A 17,391-nucleotide genomic window follows, 5' to 3' on the forward strand; every position below is an offset into this window, starting at 1 on the left:
TGAAGAGCCAGGGATAAGTACAATGAAAAAATATTTCCAAGCAGCTAAGCAAAACAGGTTATGCTATTTCTTATAAGGAGGATTTGGGAACAACAGTGACTATAAATTTATTTCTTTTGACTTATCAATCAAAAGAGTATCAAGAGGGACTAGAGAAGGTCACACAGCACTAAAGATTAAAAACTCAACTACTCATAGAACAATCTGAAGCATGATTTCTTCTTAGTTATTGATACAAATATCTCACTTTCTATTTTTAATCTATGAGCTATTCATAACACTTAGTCAGTTTATTTTTCCAGGTTTCTCCAGAGTAAACCCACAGAAAATATGTTGGTCACTGTTATTGAACATCATCTGTGCTGTATGTTCACAAACAAATGCCCTAAGAAGATAATGAGATTTTTTTAAAAGTTTAAGTTTCTTAGGTCTAGGATCATAAAGTGGTTAAGGTGATTGAATGTGGCTTTCTATGAATGTATGTGACTACTGATTTACCATGGAACATTGATGTAACATACCAAAAGTATGAATATTTTTCCAGATGCTATCATTTACCAATGAATGTTTAGAGCAATTAGCACATTGTAAACATCCAATAAATATTTGTACTCCAATATATGTAACTAGAGGAAAAGCGGGAGAAATATGCCCACAATGGTGAAGTGGATGATAGTGTCAAATGACTATGTATTCACTGGAGGCTCTGGAAAGCCAGGCGATTCAAAGAACACATCCTAATGCCATTCACTGAGTATAAAAAGTACATACAGAGAGCTGCCCAGGTAGGACTTGTGGGGCATCTTTCAGAGCTCCAGGGCTGGTTGGAGAAATAACAGAGATGGAAGGCCTTTCCATCTTCTGAGATTCAAAGGAACTTGAACCTAAAATGAGAATAAAAATAAACAAGGGTTAGTGTAAGGAATACATTATTGAACCAAAAGATAGTTGTACCTGTAATCTGAATGAAGACATAGTTAATACTATCTGATGTGGGATTTTCTTTTCATGGGATAGCTGGAGAATGAATGCTCTTTTTCATCTTCCTTAGTTAACTATCTACTTTAAATGATATAATAAGATACTGTATTCATTTGTTTCAGTATAAAAGATTTTATCCACATGTTGAAGGAAATTGTTCATTATCAGCTCAGTCATAAATTACATCACTGAACATGTTGTCTGATGTCATTACCAAGAAGATGATACCTGTTGTGTTAATGATTGTCCTTGTTGAACATTGCTATGTACTGTCTCCAGTGACAAACGGATAGAGTTTATGAGCCACATTTAAATTTAGATTTCAACACTCTTTTAAAAAGGATTATATCTCTTAAATTTTATGTCACAAATAAATCTCTCAAACTTCTGAGCACAGTATTTCTTATTAAATGACTGCAGGGGATCCCCTTCACTCTCACGGAAACCTCTATGGAGGCTGCAGATGCTCTGCGTTCAGGCATATACAGAAAAACGGGATGCTAGGAAGCGCAATTATCCTGTTAGGTTCTTGAATATTCAAAAACTCAGTAAGTGCTTCATTGAGAAATCCTGTGGAATTGCACGTTACCCATGCGATTCTTTCCTATAGTCTGTGAATGGAAGCTGTGTCTACAAAGACTAACTGAGACTGCACTGATGTAGTGGGGTAGGGATGTTACAGGTCCAAAAGCTACCTCCCACTCCCTCCCCTCCTCCCAGTCCTTCCACCTCTCCTCCCCTCTCCCATCCACTCCTCAGAGAGTGTAAGGCACATTGTTTTGAGGAAGGACCAAGGCCCTCCCTATTATATCTAGGCTTAGCAAAGTATCCATCCAAAGAGAATGAGTTCCAAAAATTCCAGTTCAAGCAATAGGGATAAATCCTGGTGCCACTGGCATCGTAACTCTATAGAAAAGCTTCCACCATCTTGCTGTAACCACCTCTATTATGTACCCATCTATACATTTTAAACTTTTCATAATTTATTAAATTTCTTGGTTCTATAAATCTATACAACTACAGGAGAGTGCTTCCATGTTTTAACATGGAATTTGGGGTTACCTAAATTTGTGTTCCTAGCCATGTTCACTAAAAACGGCTCCAGAATAAACTATCCCCTAGTCCCTGTAAGAAGAGAGCAGTGTGTTTTGTGTCAGCCACTCCAAAATGAGGATTCAATGAGTCCACTTCCATCATTTTACGCCCTGAAAAGGAAACTTTTAATTACATGGAATACAGCTATAAAATGTAATTTCTCTTTAATCAGGTTTATTTAGTCTAATCCTACTAACCATTTTAGGTCTCAGAATATGTTTCTTATGATAATGCTAGCTAATAAAAATGAGTTTATTTTTAATTGTATCTAGACTGTTATTATTTATGAGACTTTATCCATGTATTTCTTAGTATTGGTAATCAGAAAGCCTAAAATTGAGTCTGGTCCCAGCTCCAACAGGTATGGGATCATGATGGTAACTTGGCCACTGGTCCCTTCTCCATTATGGTCATGTTTTTCTTCCCTTCTCGGCACCAATTATCCTTAAACCAACTTAAGTTTATAGGATAATTCTGTAATAAGACCTAAAGAATCAAGCCCTTGTTTTAACTGAATGCCAAAAATTTTCAGATTATTAACAAAATATCATTATCTACAGTATCATTAACATAAAATATGATCTTATCCCATCCTGAGTGACTCTACTTATTATTCAGAAAATTCTTTCACCACAGTACACTAACAGTTTTGTCACACACTGCATCAGTGACCTCTATTACATCCATAGACTCCTGATATCATGTGACACTATCATGTGGTGGTATGGCAATTATTTATTATTGTGTCTTGACCAGTGAATCTCAGCCTTCCTAATGCTGCAACTGTTTAGTGTAGTTTCTCATGTTGTGCTCGCTTCCAACCATAAAATTATTTTTGTTGCTGCTTCATAACTGTGATTTCACTACTGTTATGAATCTTAATGTTAATACGTGTGGTTTCAGAAGGTCTTATTTGACTCCTATAAAGGGGTCATTTGACCCTCGAATGGATCGTGACCCACAGGTTGAGAACCACTAGTCTAAACTGTTTCTGAGATTACTCATCAAGCAATCTGAATAGTTGAGTTTCACTATAACTATCATCTATCTATCTGTCTATCTATCTATCTATCTATCTATCTATCTATCTATCTATCTATCTATCTATCTATCTATCTATCCTACCTACCTACCTACCTACCCTACCTACCTATGTTTTGTTTTCTTGTGACAGATTCTCACCAAGAAGCACAGGCCAGTCTTAAACCTGCAATTTCCTGCCTCTGCCATTCAAGATATGACATTTTAAACCTGTGTCATAACACCCAGCCCACAATATTTTTTTTCTGTACAGTTTACAGCTTTACTCCTAGTAACTGTGCAATGCCAGAATCAGGCCTCTGCTCAGGTCATGGCTCACAGTCACAAAAGGGCATCAGGTGCCAGGACTTCTTTCCAGAAGAGCTAGTTAACATCAAAGGGGGTATTGCTTCCATCCATATGTGCCCCCCACACACACTCTCTCTCTTTTTTTTTTTTTATATCTTGACCAGAAATCAGAGGGCCTGGCTGCAAGCTCTTGGTCTTGAGATCTCCTCCATCCTCAGAAAGTTGTAAGAACAGAAAGAACCCACTCTCCCAACTTCTGCCCTGTTCTGACACTGGCATATGCCCCTGCTTTGCCATCTGCCTCTGCTACTGGGGTCTCAACTCTCCGTAATGCTCTCACCAAGCTGTGAGGTCCCTGCTGTCTCTTCATAGAGCTAGTAAGTTTTCTAATAAAATCCTTACTCCCTGGTCATCAGTCTCAGTTTACCTCAAAACACCTGCCCCACACATAACACTTCCAACTTTATATTATAAAGAAGGTTATTGAAATGAAGATTTGGGTGTGGTCACAAAAATGAGCGGAACAAAATTCTCGGTAAAGAACCATTTTTTTAGTTATTTACAACATCTGATATTAGTGAAGACAGTCCTTTATATCAAATGACTTAGGAAAACAATCGATCTTCTTTTCTAAGTTTCTTTAATATATGTTAATAGCAAGGAAATTCTATTACTCACTGGATTCCAAAGGAGGATGGGAACTCTCAGGGATCCGGGGGATGTCACTAAAAGAAACAGGTACAGTGAAAATCCAATCAGGTATTCTACCCTGCCTGAGGCAACCACAGCCCAGTTTATTTCAGTGAGGCAAAAGTCCTTTGGGGGCCTTTGGGGCATAGAAATGAAGGAGAGATACTATTTAGGTAACTACTGATGTGTATGAATGCCAAACACCACATAAAAGAAACTGCAATAAAAAAGAAGTTTTTATATCGTTTTAATAGCAAAACATTCTAACATGACAACAATCACACTAATATTGTGGATAAGGTCACCACAATATTTTTACTACCAAAACAGCAGGTTTTGGAAATTAAAAAAAATGCTAAAGATAGTATTTTATTTCAAGTCTAGAAAATCAAAATGACACAGAGTTTTACAAATCAGTAATATGCTTTACAAACACATCTGAAAGAGTTTACTGAGTGAAACAGATGGAAATATTTCTTCTTAATTAAATGAGACGATGAAGATCATGGGCAAAGTTAAGGAAATTAAAAGGATGAATTGCTTTGGAAATTAATATGGTGCAAGCTTGCAACAAAAAAAGGCCAAAATATTTCATATATGTGCATGTAATATATACATGGCACATATAATATGTATGCAAACAAATGCCCTTGATAGATATTTGTATCTCTCTACTAAAGTTTGCCAGATACATGGCTTTTGCACTACATGGTTAAAGTGAGTTATGAGAGCACCCATTCCTGCCATGCTCACAAATTACTCTGAAAAAATACTTAAGATAACTTCAGTTTAATCTATTTTCCACTGTGAACTTACGATCCCATAAGAATCCTGGGCCACTTTGCTTTGGGCATTATACTGTATATGATTATTTTGCCTCATCTTTTTCAAAACTATTTTAGTAGCAATTTAAGATTAATAATATGCAAGTATTAATATGACATATTAAAGCAGACTGGAGTTATTGTCAATAGAATTTTCAGCATATCAGTTAATTATTTTAACTACTTACTTTACAGCCTAAATTCACTTTATTAGTAAATTTAAATTAACTAATAAAGAGGGTTATTTTTCTCTTTTTTTTTCTCTTTATGTTCTTGATGCCTCATCAATTTTGTGTTAATTAATACTAACTTTATAATTAACTACATCCAAATTTTTATACTAAGAGTAAGACCTCATGCTGCCCATTTTATAAATATATTTTATCATAAATTTTAATGTAACTACCAACTTATATACTTTCCATGAACTAATAATTAAGATTACTTTATAATTCCTAAAATCCAACTATTTTCACAGTGACAATTTCCTCACTGTTCATCTGAGCAAATGGAAAGAATTTATGGTGAAGACATTTTAGATTGTAAAAGTCTTTGACAATCTTAGACACCCAGTTAAAAACTCAAAATGTATAACTCTGAAATATTGTATGTGTTCCCGAAAGGAGGACCAGCAGGAAGTTGCTTTTAAAATTCTGCATTCATTTTTTTTGATCAACATTCAACACTAATTGCTTTTGTAAGATTCCCATGCATACAGTTCCATTTGTTAACACTGGTTTTCTTAGTTATTTCTACTCACAAGTCTTGTGATCCATAATTTTAATAATGATTAGGAGCATAGAAAAGTCAAGGGTCTCCCGAAACATCTGAAAGGAACTTAGCTTTTAATTTGTATCAATCAATTGTTACAAATTACATCTACAAAGATTCCTGAAATCATTATGTCCACCAATTAAATATTAACAACATTTAACATATTTTTGAAAATATAACCAGAATTATTCTAATGATGTATACAATAGCTGTGATGTTTATTCATACATAATCTTTGAAGTCATACCCCTTTGAATTCCATGTTCCATGATGGACAAGGGTTTGGAGCTGCCAATGGTTATTTCAAAGCAATGTGTTGACAGAAGCAACAGTGATTCTAGTGTTGTTCCAGTCCACTTTAATTGTCTGTTCTCTTAAGTCATGGTAAATTATTGTTTTACGCAGGACTCCGGAAGCGCTACATAACTACAAAATATCTGGCTATGTATGCAAGGCTCAAGGATAAATTTTATATTTATATTTTTAATTATTTCCCAGTTTACTTACCTCTTTTTCATTCTCATATGTACCTCAGAACTAAAACATATATCACATGAAACTAGCATAAATTGTGGTGTTATTTTAAAAGCCTACATGGATATATATATAGTATTTTTGGAAATATCTTTAATGTTTATTCTTTGTCACCACTTAAAATTAATTAAAAACTTAGCTTTGTTTTAGAGTTTCATATATTAATATTCTGTGAAATATGATCATCCTTTGGCATTCTGATGGATGGATATTTTCTTGTGTGTTTTACATTGATAAACACCCATGGGAACAATGATGATTAAAGAAAACAGTTTTCAACAAGATGTCTCGAATCAGAGCTCTGTAATATCTTGGGTTGGCAAATAGATATAAAATTTATTTCCAAGAATAAATTTATATAGTGAGCTTACTATAATGACATAGTTCCAAATGTCTACTAAAACTTATAGAATGGCAAATGTAGTTTGATTTTGGACTTAGTGAGTTTGTAGGGAAAAGATAATACTACAGGAAACTGAAGACAGAAACAGAGAAATATTCTACTGACTACAGATTACTGAATCATGTTTAAAACTGAAATTTTATAAATACCATATATTATAGTGATTCAAACATCTAAACATTCAATATTCCCTGCCTAGTTTTAAACAAAAGCTGAAAACATTTGTTTGTAAGTATATGGAAAAATATTTTTCCTTGATAGAGTAAGAAGTTATTGGAGATGTATAATCTCATTTAATAATTTAAATGTCACAGGATGAACTGGCTGGTTATTCCCTTAAAGGAAATATCACTGATTACATTAGAAATTACAAAAACATCAGCAGTTAATCGCTAAAAGACAAGTTGCTATTTTAAAAAAATATATATTGATATTTTTGTATTGGTCCATGTGGAGCTTCTAATACATAGAGAAGAAAATCCCTATTCTAATTTTAAGTTAAGAATGATTTATAGTCTATTATATATGCCCAATAATAGATGAAAGAAGCTATCCATGTTCACATGTACTGTATGAATGTAAACACTTCTTTGTCAAACCCTGGCAATACATGTCATTCACTAAGCTTAAGAAGTAAGTGTTTTTAGCCTTACCCAATAGGCCTTGAAACAATAATTTCAACTTGAGGTTCTGATTTTGATTCTAAAATAATGTTGTAAACTTCTTCGTTTGTTGCTCCCGGCAGGGGTTTACCATTCCATTCTAGAACTTCATCCCCTTGAATTTAAAAAAAAGGGTATTTTTTTACCTTATATATTCTGTTTACTTTTCTCATCTTTTCTCTTTTTTTTAACAAAGAAATGCAAACCATATACCAATCATTGAATACTTGAGGCTTCGCTCTCAGAAGCAAAATGACTTGTTATATAATGTCGGCTATTTGGTTCTGCTAACCCCTTTACTTTCTTCTTCTACTTTCCTCCCCGAATATGACTGGTCACTGAAAATCGTCCAATACAAAACTGACTTTATTTTTTTTAAATATACCAGAAATAATATAAAAATAATCTCATGCTATGGAATGGAAACTAGCACAGCCTACTTGGAAACATTAAAACCAATGGTTAGCAGCATGCCCTGTAATATAATAAATGCAGGCGGCTCTGCATGTGATAGATTCTTATTAAGTAAGCAGAACTTTTGTTTTAGTTTTGGTGAAAAGAGCAATAAACATTTTCTAGCATGAATTTTCCATCTCTAAGTCAGGCTCCAATGTCTTCACCTGATGCACAACAGAATAAAAATGCATGAAAGGATCTGAATTCATATCCGTAGGTAAGGTAACATAGGTAGCCATGGCAGTTACAAAGCAAGCAGATGTAAAAACTGTTGCATGACAGTTAACCCCCTTCCAGATGTTCACCACGCATGTAGTGAGGACTAAAGTCACAGCAGGACATGTTTAAAGCAATAGAGAATTCATATCATACTGATTTCTTTGTGAAATAATCTAAGATCAATGAAGGACAGAAATATGATGTCCCATGGGAATAAAGTAAGGCAACTGATGGCTGATATTTAACTCCAGCTTTAAGAGCAGATGATTTGAAGGCAAAGATTTATTTTCATAAATATGTTAGAGCCTAAATGGCCTTCTGACAGGCCTTCTAGCTCACAATGGTAGATCTGGGTGAGATATCTCTACATTAGTGATTCTTTGAGGTGGCTTATTTTCCTCATGCCCATGCTTATTATGCTGTTCTTACCATTTTAGGTCTTAAAATAATCAAGGACATAACTAAAATCAGTGATTAATTAGTAACATTGTACACTTAAAAGTAGATACAAATACCAAGTTCTTAGATTTTAAGTCAAGTCATTTTATATTAGATAGAAAAAAATCTTAACGTAATTCTTATTTTCTAAAAATTTCTTTCCTTAGAAGTAAAGAGCATGAGTCTGCTTGTTTCATTACTAATATGGTTATTAACAATGATTAAGTAAGTCTTACTAAGTTGACCTAAGAAGATACCTAGAGAGATTTTCACTGATATACTCCGCTGATAAGAAGAAAGGAAAGAAAACAAATACATTTTCATAATACGTTAGCAATGTTCAGAAAGTTTTTTGAACAAAGAAATAAAGTTTAACATTACAGTTCATTAGACATATCTTTATATCTAATGAATTATACATAATTAGACATAGTTCATTAGACATATATTTAATGTATAAATATGTGTATATTCACACCTATGATAAGAAAATACTTTTATAAAAGAGTACTTACCCTGACAATTCCTACTGCATTTTGTTCTATCATTTTTTTGCAAAACGATGAATATAAATAGATTGACTTTAATACTCTACAATGGATTGCAACCATTGTTTTGCAAGTTATGCATTGTAAATTACTCTTCATACCGGACAGTAATCTGAACACATAACTTTTAATATTAAACTGACAGTGATTAAATGTATTTATAGTGTTATAAAACTGAATACAGAAAATATTTGATACCATTCAAACCATGTGCTTCTCCTCAGTAGATGTAGTAAATGAGGGGAAAAAAGGAAAAAAAACACCAACACTTTGTCTTTATATTTCATGGTGGTAATATACTACAGAAACCAGTGCAAAAATCTTTTAACAATGTGTTTCCTGCAATCACGAGCATCCAATGAAGAACAGAAGTGGAGCCAGGTGGTAGCAGGAGGGTAGGAATTAGTCACTGCTCTAGGTGAGCTATCAAGAAACATTTGAATTATGAGCACTGAAGGATGAAAAAGATTTTAACAATCAGAGCAGGTTGACAGCTGGTGCTGATCAAGTCTTGTAGCGGGCAGGGAGAAAGCTGGCCAGGACACAGGTACAGTGACATACCCAGGGAGCAAGGCAGGCTCACAGTGGGCGGAGCTACAAAGCTTTGAGTTGGAGAAAAACAAGCAGACACAGATGGACCTAGAGTAACAAGCGTATGAGTGTGTCGGTGTTGTGTTTCGGATGGTTAAACAAAGCAACAGCAAACTGAATTGACTTGAAAGGTCTGTATGAATCCATGGAAGATGGAAGAAAGGTTCCAAAATCCCAAGTAAAAGTCAAAAATAATGTCACAGGTGACGTTTATGAGCTAAGGCTGTTATATGAAAATAGAAGAGAAGCCAGTTTGTAGATTGAGATATATATCCATTTGTGTCTATCATTGAGTCTATTCATTTTGTACAAACAAACTGCTTAAAGTAAAACGCATACTTGTATGCTTTACAATTATTCTAGCTGTGCCTTATCTATTTTAGATAACAGGTTATGCTATAGCGAGCAATAACTTCATTCACTTTTTCAGTAACCATTAAAGAAAACACACCTGAATTCAAAAGCCTTTATACTATTCTCTTCTGAAGTAAAATGAGTAGCTAAAGTTTGCTAGCTTTAGCTACCTTGGGATTCCAACATACTTTCAGATTTATTCTTGTGTCAACAATCACCTTTATTGGCACAGTTACCCATCAACTACAGTGAAATCCACTAAAAATGTTATTATAATTTTACATAAAATTGAAAATAAACAATTCATCAATATCAATTTTAAGTTGTGTTGCTACTGAATTTACAGTACATTCAGTGATCATTATTTTTTACTATGTCACTTGAGGTTATAGAGAGCAAAATAACCTCCCAAATTCTATAGAAGCGGCATAATATGTCACACTTAAATTTACTTGCAATTCATTAAATAATCTGTTTGGGAAACATTATTATCATTGGGCTATATGCCAAACAGCAGTTGCTAATCCTAAATTAGTGTTTTGACAGATTATGAAAGACAATGTCATGGAATGCACTTTTTGTGATGTTAATCCACTTTGTATTTCTGCTATAATATTATAAAGTCACCTATGAAATAAGCATTCTTTCATTTTTATCTGTTGTTTTATTAATTAAAAAGATTACTAGTCTTACTATCTCCTAATTGCTGCTTATGCGCAGATCCCTATAAATGAATTGGAGACCGTTTTAACCAGGAAAAGAGCTGTACCCATGCTTTAAAATGACTTGGTGACAATTTACATATAAACTATTGACACAAACTGAAACCCTTCAATTTATACAGTGAGAACAAGTTGGTTATACGGAAAAGAGAAAAGTTACCTGCTCTTAGGTGTCCAACTACATCTGCCAGGCTGCCCTTCTTCACTTTGGTGATGAAAGCACCAAGACGTCCTAAGTCTGTCATTTTTCCTCCAACCACCTGGATAATTACAAACTCATGAGTTCCTAAGTGATATCCAGGAATAAACAGGTAAGCAGAACTAAAGGTCCACTGTCTTCTAACATGCTTACAATCCAGTGAATTCATGAACTTCATTTTTGACAGAAGTAAATAGTAGTAACGTATTATTTCTAAGAATCACTATACTTGGGTTGTCTGTGTAAGGAAGTTTGTGAACTGACCTTGCGGAACAAGTCCCTATTCATGGTTATTCATCAAGTGGTTGGCACAGTTTGCACTGAGTTAATTGGTCTTCCATATCATGCCTACCATGTGAATCAGCTTATTTGCATAAAGATATGCCCCACTGTCCATTTCAAATCTCGGCCCCTTTTCTATGACTGCGGTAGAATGGTAGACCTGAATTCATACATTCTAAGATTCCACCTAAGCAAAGGCCTCCTGGGGGAAGTGACACTGTACAAAGTATTCTGTTCTACAAGTATCATAGCTACAGCACATCTACAACAAAACCTCAGGAAAATGTCATTCCCTTATCTAGCTATGAACACTTGGCTCTCAAGCCTGAATTATATTGCTAAAAATTCGACATTTTCCATTTTCCCTGAAGTCAATATATCTGAAAAACAACTCTAGGCTCAATTTACAATATGCAGGAGTCTCAAATATGCACAATTAAAGATGGGTGGAGAAAAGAAAAAGCAGGTGAAATAATAATACTGAATGGTGAGAGTGGTCCACAGTTCTTAGAAACGTAATTATTAATACAGGCTGCCAGAGTTATTTCATAGCAAGATTAATTAATAGTAATAATCAACAAAATACAAATAAGTACATGAATTAATTTTTGCTTGGCTGTCCTTTGATTCAAACACAGGGCTTTCATGGACGCCAGGCAAGAACTCTACAGGTAACTAAACATATTCCATAAATTTATGGCCAACAATTCTCAAAAGATAACACAAAACAACAATATTTAAAGTAAAATCTTGGAATATTAATTTAGGAAACTGCCAGCAAAATCATGTGTCTGGAAATACATAATGCAAGATATGTATGTATGTGCACACATATACACTGTTCTATAAAATAGAAATATCTCTGTGTAGCTAACATATTCTTATTTCAATCAGGGGACATTATTTGTTTAAAAGAAACATTTTACACTTTTAACATTATTGTAAGGATCACTTATGCGCTATTTCTCCTTAACTAAATTCCTTGGATAGAATTTACTTTGAGAAATAGAGGAAAATATTTAAAACTAACTGTTGCAAACTTTGTGAATGCTGTCTTTATTGTACTTTATCCTGTAGGAGGCATTTTGAACCAGTATACTTACTTTTAGACCCAATAATGCACCTGATTCTTTGGGCATGGTTGTTCTTTTGTTAAGAATAACGCGGCCAATTAATCGGTCTCCCTCTTTGGATGGCTGCCACGTTACAGGATGCTATTAAAACACAAAGTTTAAAACGTGAATAGCATGACTTCCTAGATATAACATCAGTAGCACAGACAGAGCAAAAATCAATAAATAAGACCTACCAAAACTGAAAAGTTTCTAGAAGGCAATGAAAACTGTCAATAAGACAAAATGGCATCCTACAGAATAGGAAAAGATCTGCACCAACCCTACATCTGACAGAGGACTGATCCAAAATATATAAAGATCTTAAGAATCTAGACATCAAAATACCAAACAATCCAATTTAAATATAGGATACAGATCTAAACAGAGACTTCTCAACAGAAGAATCTCAAATGGTCGAAAGACATTTAAGAAATTGCTCAATATCAGGAAAACAAAAAATCAAAATGACTCTGAGATGCCATCTTACAGCAGTCAGAATGGCTAAGGGGAACACTCCTCTGCTAGTATTGGGGGTGAAAACTTGTACAGCCACTTTGAAAATCAGAAGAGGACACCAGATCTCATAGATAGTTGTGAGCCACCATGCGGTTGCTGGGAATTGAACTCAGGAATCTGAACAATCTCAGAACCTCTGAACGATCAGCCGGTGCTCTTAACCTTTGAGCCATCTCTCCAGCCACTTTGAAAATCAGTATGGCAACTTCTCAGAAAACTGGGAGTCAATCTCCCTCAAGACCCAGCATTACTACTCTTGGGCATATACCCAAAGAATGCTCAATCATATCACAAGAACACCCGTTCAATTATATTCACAGAAGCATTATTCATAATAAGCAAAACTGGAAACAATTTAGATGCCCCAAAACCAAAAAAAAGGATAAAGAAAAGGTGGTACATTTACACAATGGAGTTTTACTTAGCATAAAAAACAATGAAATTATGAGGCTTTGCAGGCAAATGGATGAAACTAGAAAAAAAACATCCTGAATGAGGAAGCCAGACTCAGAAAGACAAACACAATATTATTCACTCATAAGTAGATACTGGATATAAAGCAGAGGATAACCAGACCACAATCCACAGCTCTAGAGAAGCCAGAGAACAGGTAGGACCTTGAGAGGGACACATTGATTAGCATCGGAAGGGAAAACAGATGAGATTTCCTGTGTAAACTGGGGGTGGGGACAGTAGAGAGGAGGGGATGGTTGATGAGAACATGAAGGAATGGAATAGTCGAGTTGGGGAGAGACGGAATGGGAGAGCAATAGAAGAGACATCGTGATAAAGGGAGTCAATATGGGGTTAGGAGAACCTGGTGCTATGAAAATCCTCAGGAAAGCACAACGATGAACTGAACTAAGACTCCCAGCAATAGTGGAGAGGGTGCCTGAACTGGCCTTTCCCTGTAATCAGATTGGTGAATACCCTGTCATTATAGAACTTTTATCCAATGGAAGAGATCTTCACTATTGCTGGGAGTCTTAGTTCATGGGCGAAAGCAGGTGGGGAGGGAGAGGGAATTGTGGTTGGCATGTAAAACGAATAAAAGATTTTTAAAGTAACAACTAATAATGGCACGATTTAGACAAAGAAACATAAAAATAAAAAGTGAATGGCTTGTTTATTTTCTATAGTTAAATTATCAGCAGTTGTAGCATGAGGTTATTTTGGGGGGGGGACTAAAAGACACTAGATTGGGAACTCTTTCTTTAGGTGCGCTCTGTTGTGGGCTTATAAGGCTTTTCAATAAGAGCTATAGTTTATTTTCAATGATTCTAAAAGTAGTTAGAAACTAAAGGCAGTATCAGAAATGACTCTGAAATATAACTAAGTGTAATTTTAATAATCGCTACTATACATAGAGCACCACATTTGAGTTATTAATAGTGATAATATACTGGTGACTATATAAAAATAGTAAATACTATATAAAAATAGTATATACTATATAGAGGTATACCACATATAGATATACTATATATACCTAGAGCATACACATAATATACCTATGGATGTAGTGATATATATCGTAGGTATAGGTATATATCCTATGTATGTGGTGTATAGATAGTATACCTATGGGTATATATAGATATATTCATATATATTATATAGCTCTTGAATTATATTGGTTTGTCTTACAATCTAATTTTGCTTTACAGTTGTATAAAGGTATTAACATTCAGCAGATACCATATGAATCTTAACTTTTGTCAGGTTGTGACATTTCTCTTATGTATGCAACTCCTCTTTCAAGATGCTGGTCAGGGCAGGGAGACAGGTCCAGACATTCATGCAATTTGTAAACAGTCAGCATCCTACATTGTACTGTGTTACAAAGTGCTGGATTAAATAGAACACGTGTATGAAGCACATTTCAGTAAGAATATATTTTTTTAATTAATTCATGTGGAGGAAGCGCACATGTCACGATGCACATGGATTCAGAGGACAACTTATGAGTCTTGGTTCTCTCATTTCATAACGTGGGTTCTAGTGATTGAAGTCAGGTTGTCATGCTTCATGGCAAGTGACTTAACTTCTGAGCCACCCTGCAGTCTATCGTTCAAAAACACGTTTAATTTACGATGAGTTAAGTAGGATGTAATCTCATTGTATAGGAACTCAAGGAGTACCTGGAATATTTCGGCCTTACCCACATAAAATGGAGTCATTATTGAATGATTTTCTTTGTGTTTTCTCACATGCAAGAGCTCTAGAGAAAACAACAGTGATGACATGGATGTGTAACCATTTTCAGAAAAATGGAAAGCCAGTGATACAGGAAGTAGAGGAAGTTAGAGGCAGCAATGTAAGTCTGAATAGAATCCAAGAATATATGCAAGAATGAAACTATCACACTGAAAATTAATATGCTGCACAGCAGAAAGGAAAAGTCAAAATAAAATATATTTGTCTGGAGTATGCACATCACTAGGAAGCTTACATCTTTTTAGATATATATTGGTCAACACTGTAACTATGACAGACATAACCTGGCTTTTAAGGTGGGGTTGGTTCTATTCAACCTCAGCATAGACTGAATTCCCAATGTTTAAATTTCAAATATTTATTTGAACTTATATTATAGTCACATGATGTTAAAAGTTTCAAAGATTTCTCCTCCAGCATTTCAAAATATTTTCTACAGAAGTTAAAACTAGGTTAAGCACTTGTGTGGCCTAACAGCAAAACCTGCCATGTTCAGTGCAATGGAGATGAATCTTGTGTGTTTGTGTCTGTATTTGTATGCATTGTACATGCTTGTTTTTCTCTGTGTTTGTTATATCTGTGGGTGTGTTTATGTGCATATTTGTGCATTGGATATGTGTGCATCTTTGTGCTTGTGTGTGTGTGTGTGTGTGTGTGTGTGTGTGTGTGTGTGTGTGAACTGAGGGGATGCAACTCTTTCCAATAAAGCTCAGTGCTCTATAAAAATACTCAAATAAGAAGAGGCCAAACTAATTCATCACCACAGTGCCATTCTTCTGTACCTACAGAAGTGAAGTCATGTCACCCAGGCTAATGTAGGACCTCATCATAGGACTACTCTCATTTCTCATTTGTCTAAGCATTACTATGTACAAGTGTTGCAAACTCCATGCAATGGGAAACTGAGCATGGAAATTCAACTGTGGAGCCAACATAAATGCATGCACTTACATTTAAACCAGAGGCTGTCGTATCAGTTAACCATTATTATAGCGGCAGACGTGCCTGTCTGTCACAGTCACTGATTTCACTCTGTTTGCTTTAAACAACCAAATTAACTGTTTATTTTACTTTTCATAAGATAAACTGTGTAAGCAACACTGTTATCTTACTTTGACCTCACAATCTGAATCTTGACATCTAAATACAGACTATTGAGGTATATAGAAGTGTCTTATTATTATGGAAAAAAGCCATTTCAGTGTGGACACATAAAACATTGTCAGACTTCTTGAGGACCATTTTTTAAGTATTCTTCATTTACAAAATAATTTCAAGAGGCCTGGTGGTGGTGAGGCATGCCTTTAATCTCAGCACTTGGGAGGCAGATGCTGGTAGAGTTCTATGATTATCCACAATTTTTCAAAGATAACTTCTTTCCTTTAAAGTGCCCTTTCTAAAGTAAATAATGGGTGTAATAAAATCTGTACTTGATCCAGGAAGACGATTATTGATCACATAACTGAAGATGATGAATACCACCTATGAATCTTGACTTGTATACGCTACAAGAGAGCTTACCGAACTAATAGGCGACGTTTCCCGGCTGTGCCACGTCGCAGGATCCAGCCAGTAATAATCCAAGTCACCTGTGCAGTGGGAAAGAGTGAAAAGAGGTTGAAGTTGGAGATTTCAGCAGTGCAGCACGGATCTCAGTGTCACTTCTTCAAACCCAGTAAGTAAGTGTTCAGGTACTACAATCTTGTATGTTTGCACTCCAGGCTAATATACAATTGACACGTAAAGGTTAAGGCTTGAATCACGGACACGAGTGATACAGATGAGCCTTTGCAATCAAGAACTACCAGTCACTCTAGAAACAGTGACACAGAATAGTGGAAGCCCCAGGATTTTCCCTCCCTGTCTGCCTCAAAAAAACTCTACAGCAGGCGACAGCCTGCCATCTAGTGGCAAATAATATACACTATCTGAGAAATATTAAATTTAAGCTCTCTGGAACTCACCTGCACTATCTCCTATTTTTCAAATTCATAGGATGATCTATATCCTCCTTCATTAACTGATAATATGGCACACATACCTAATACTTAACAATAAAAAAACTACCAAGAAAAAGTTAACAAAGGCTGCAAGTAAATGACATTGTACTCAACAGTAGTACCAGAGCCGTAAGGAACTTAAAAAGCTCTAGTACTGTACGCATGAATCTAACTTAATATTGATTTTATTTTAAAAAGAATATTTTAATATTTACTTCTATCATAACGCCAAAGAAAGAAATTTAGTAAAATATATAAAGGAAATAGCAATGTTCGCAGTATTTGTATGAGATAAAAGACTGGAGAGATATCAAAATATAGACTCACTGACCTTTATTTGTGGCTAAAATACAATTATGAGTGAGTACATCCCATGTTCATCTTTTTGGGTCTGGGTTACCTCACTCAGGATAGTATTTTCTATTTCCATCCATTTGCATGC

General features: G+C 35.0%; 1 protein-coding gene across 25 annotated transcripts in view; it reads right to left on the minus strand.

Moving 5' to 3' along the window:
• Rims1 (regulating synaptic membrane exocytosis 1) overlaps positions 1 to 17,391 on the minus strand; it is a 473,457-nt gene that overhangs the window by 146,900 nt on the left and 309,166 nt on the right. For all 25 annotated transcript variants that reach the window (XM_026785683.1, XM_026785682.1, XM_026785680.1 and 22 more), the window contains 6 exons: positions 16,471 to 16,538; positions 12,205 to 12,315; positions 10,781 to 10,880; positions 7,284 to 7,407; positions 4,084 to 4,130; positions 772 to 884 (listed from right to left, as the gene is read on the minus strand). In XM_026785683.1, coding sequence (XP_026641484.1) covers positions 772 to 884; positions 4,084 to 4,130; positions 7,284 to 7,407; positions 10,781 to 10,880; positions 12,205 to 12,315; positions 16,471 to 16,538 — 563 coding nt within the window. The remainder of the gene's footprint in view (positions 1 to 771; positions 885 to 4,083; positions 4,131 to 7,283; positions 7,408 to 10,780; positions 10,881 to 12,204; positions 12,316 to 16,470; positions 16,539 to 17,391) is intronic.

The sequence above is a fragment of the Microtus ochrogaster genome, linkage group LG2 (genome assembly GCF_000317375.1).
Source record: "Microtus ochrogaster isolate Prairie Vole_2 linkage group LG2, MicOch1.0, whole genome shotgun sequence".
NCBI classification, from domain to species: Eukaryota; Metazoa; Chordata; class Mammalia; order Rodentia; family Cricetidae; genus Microtus; species Microtus ochrogaster.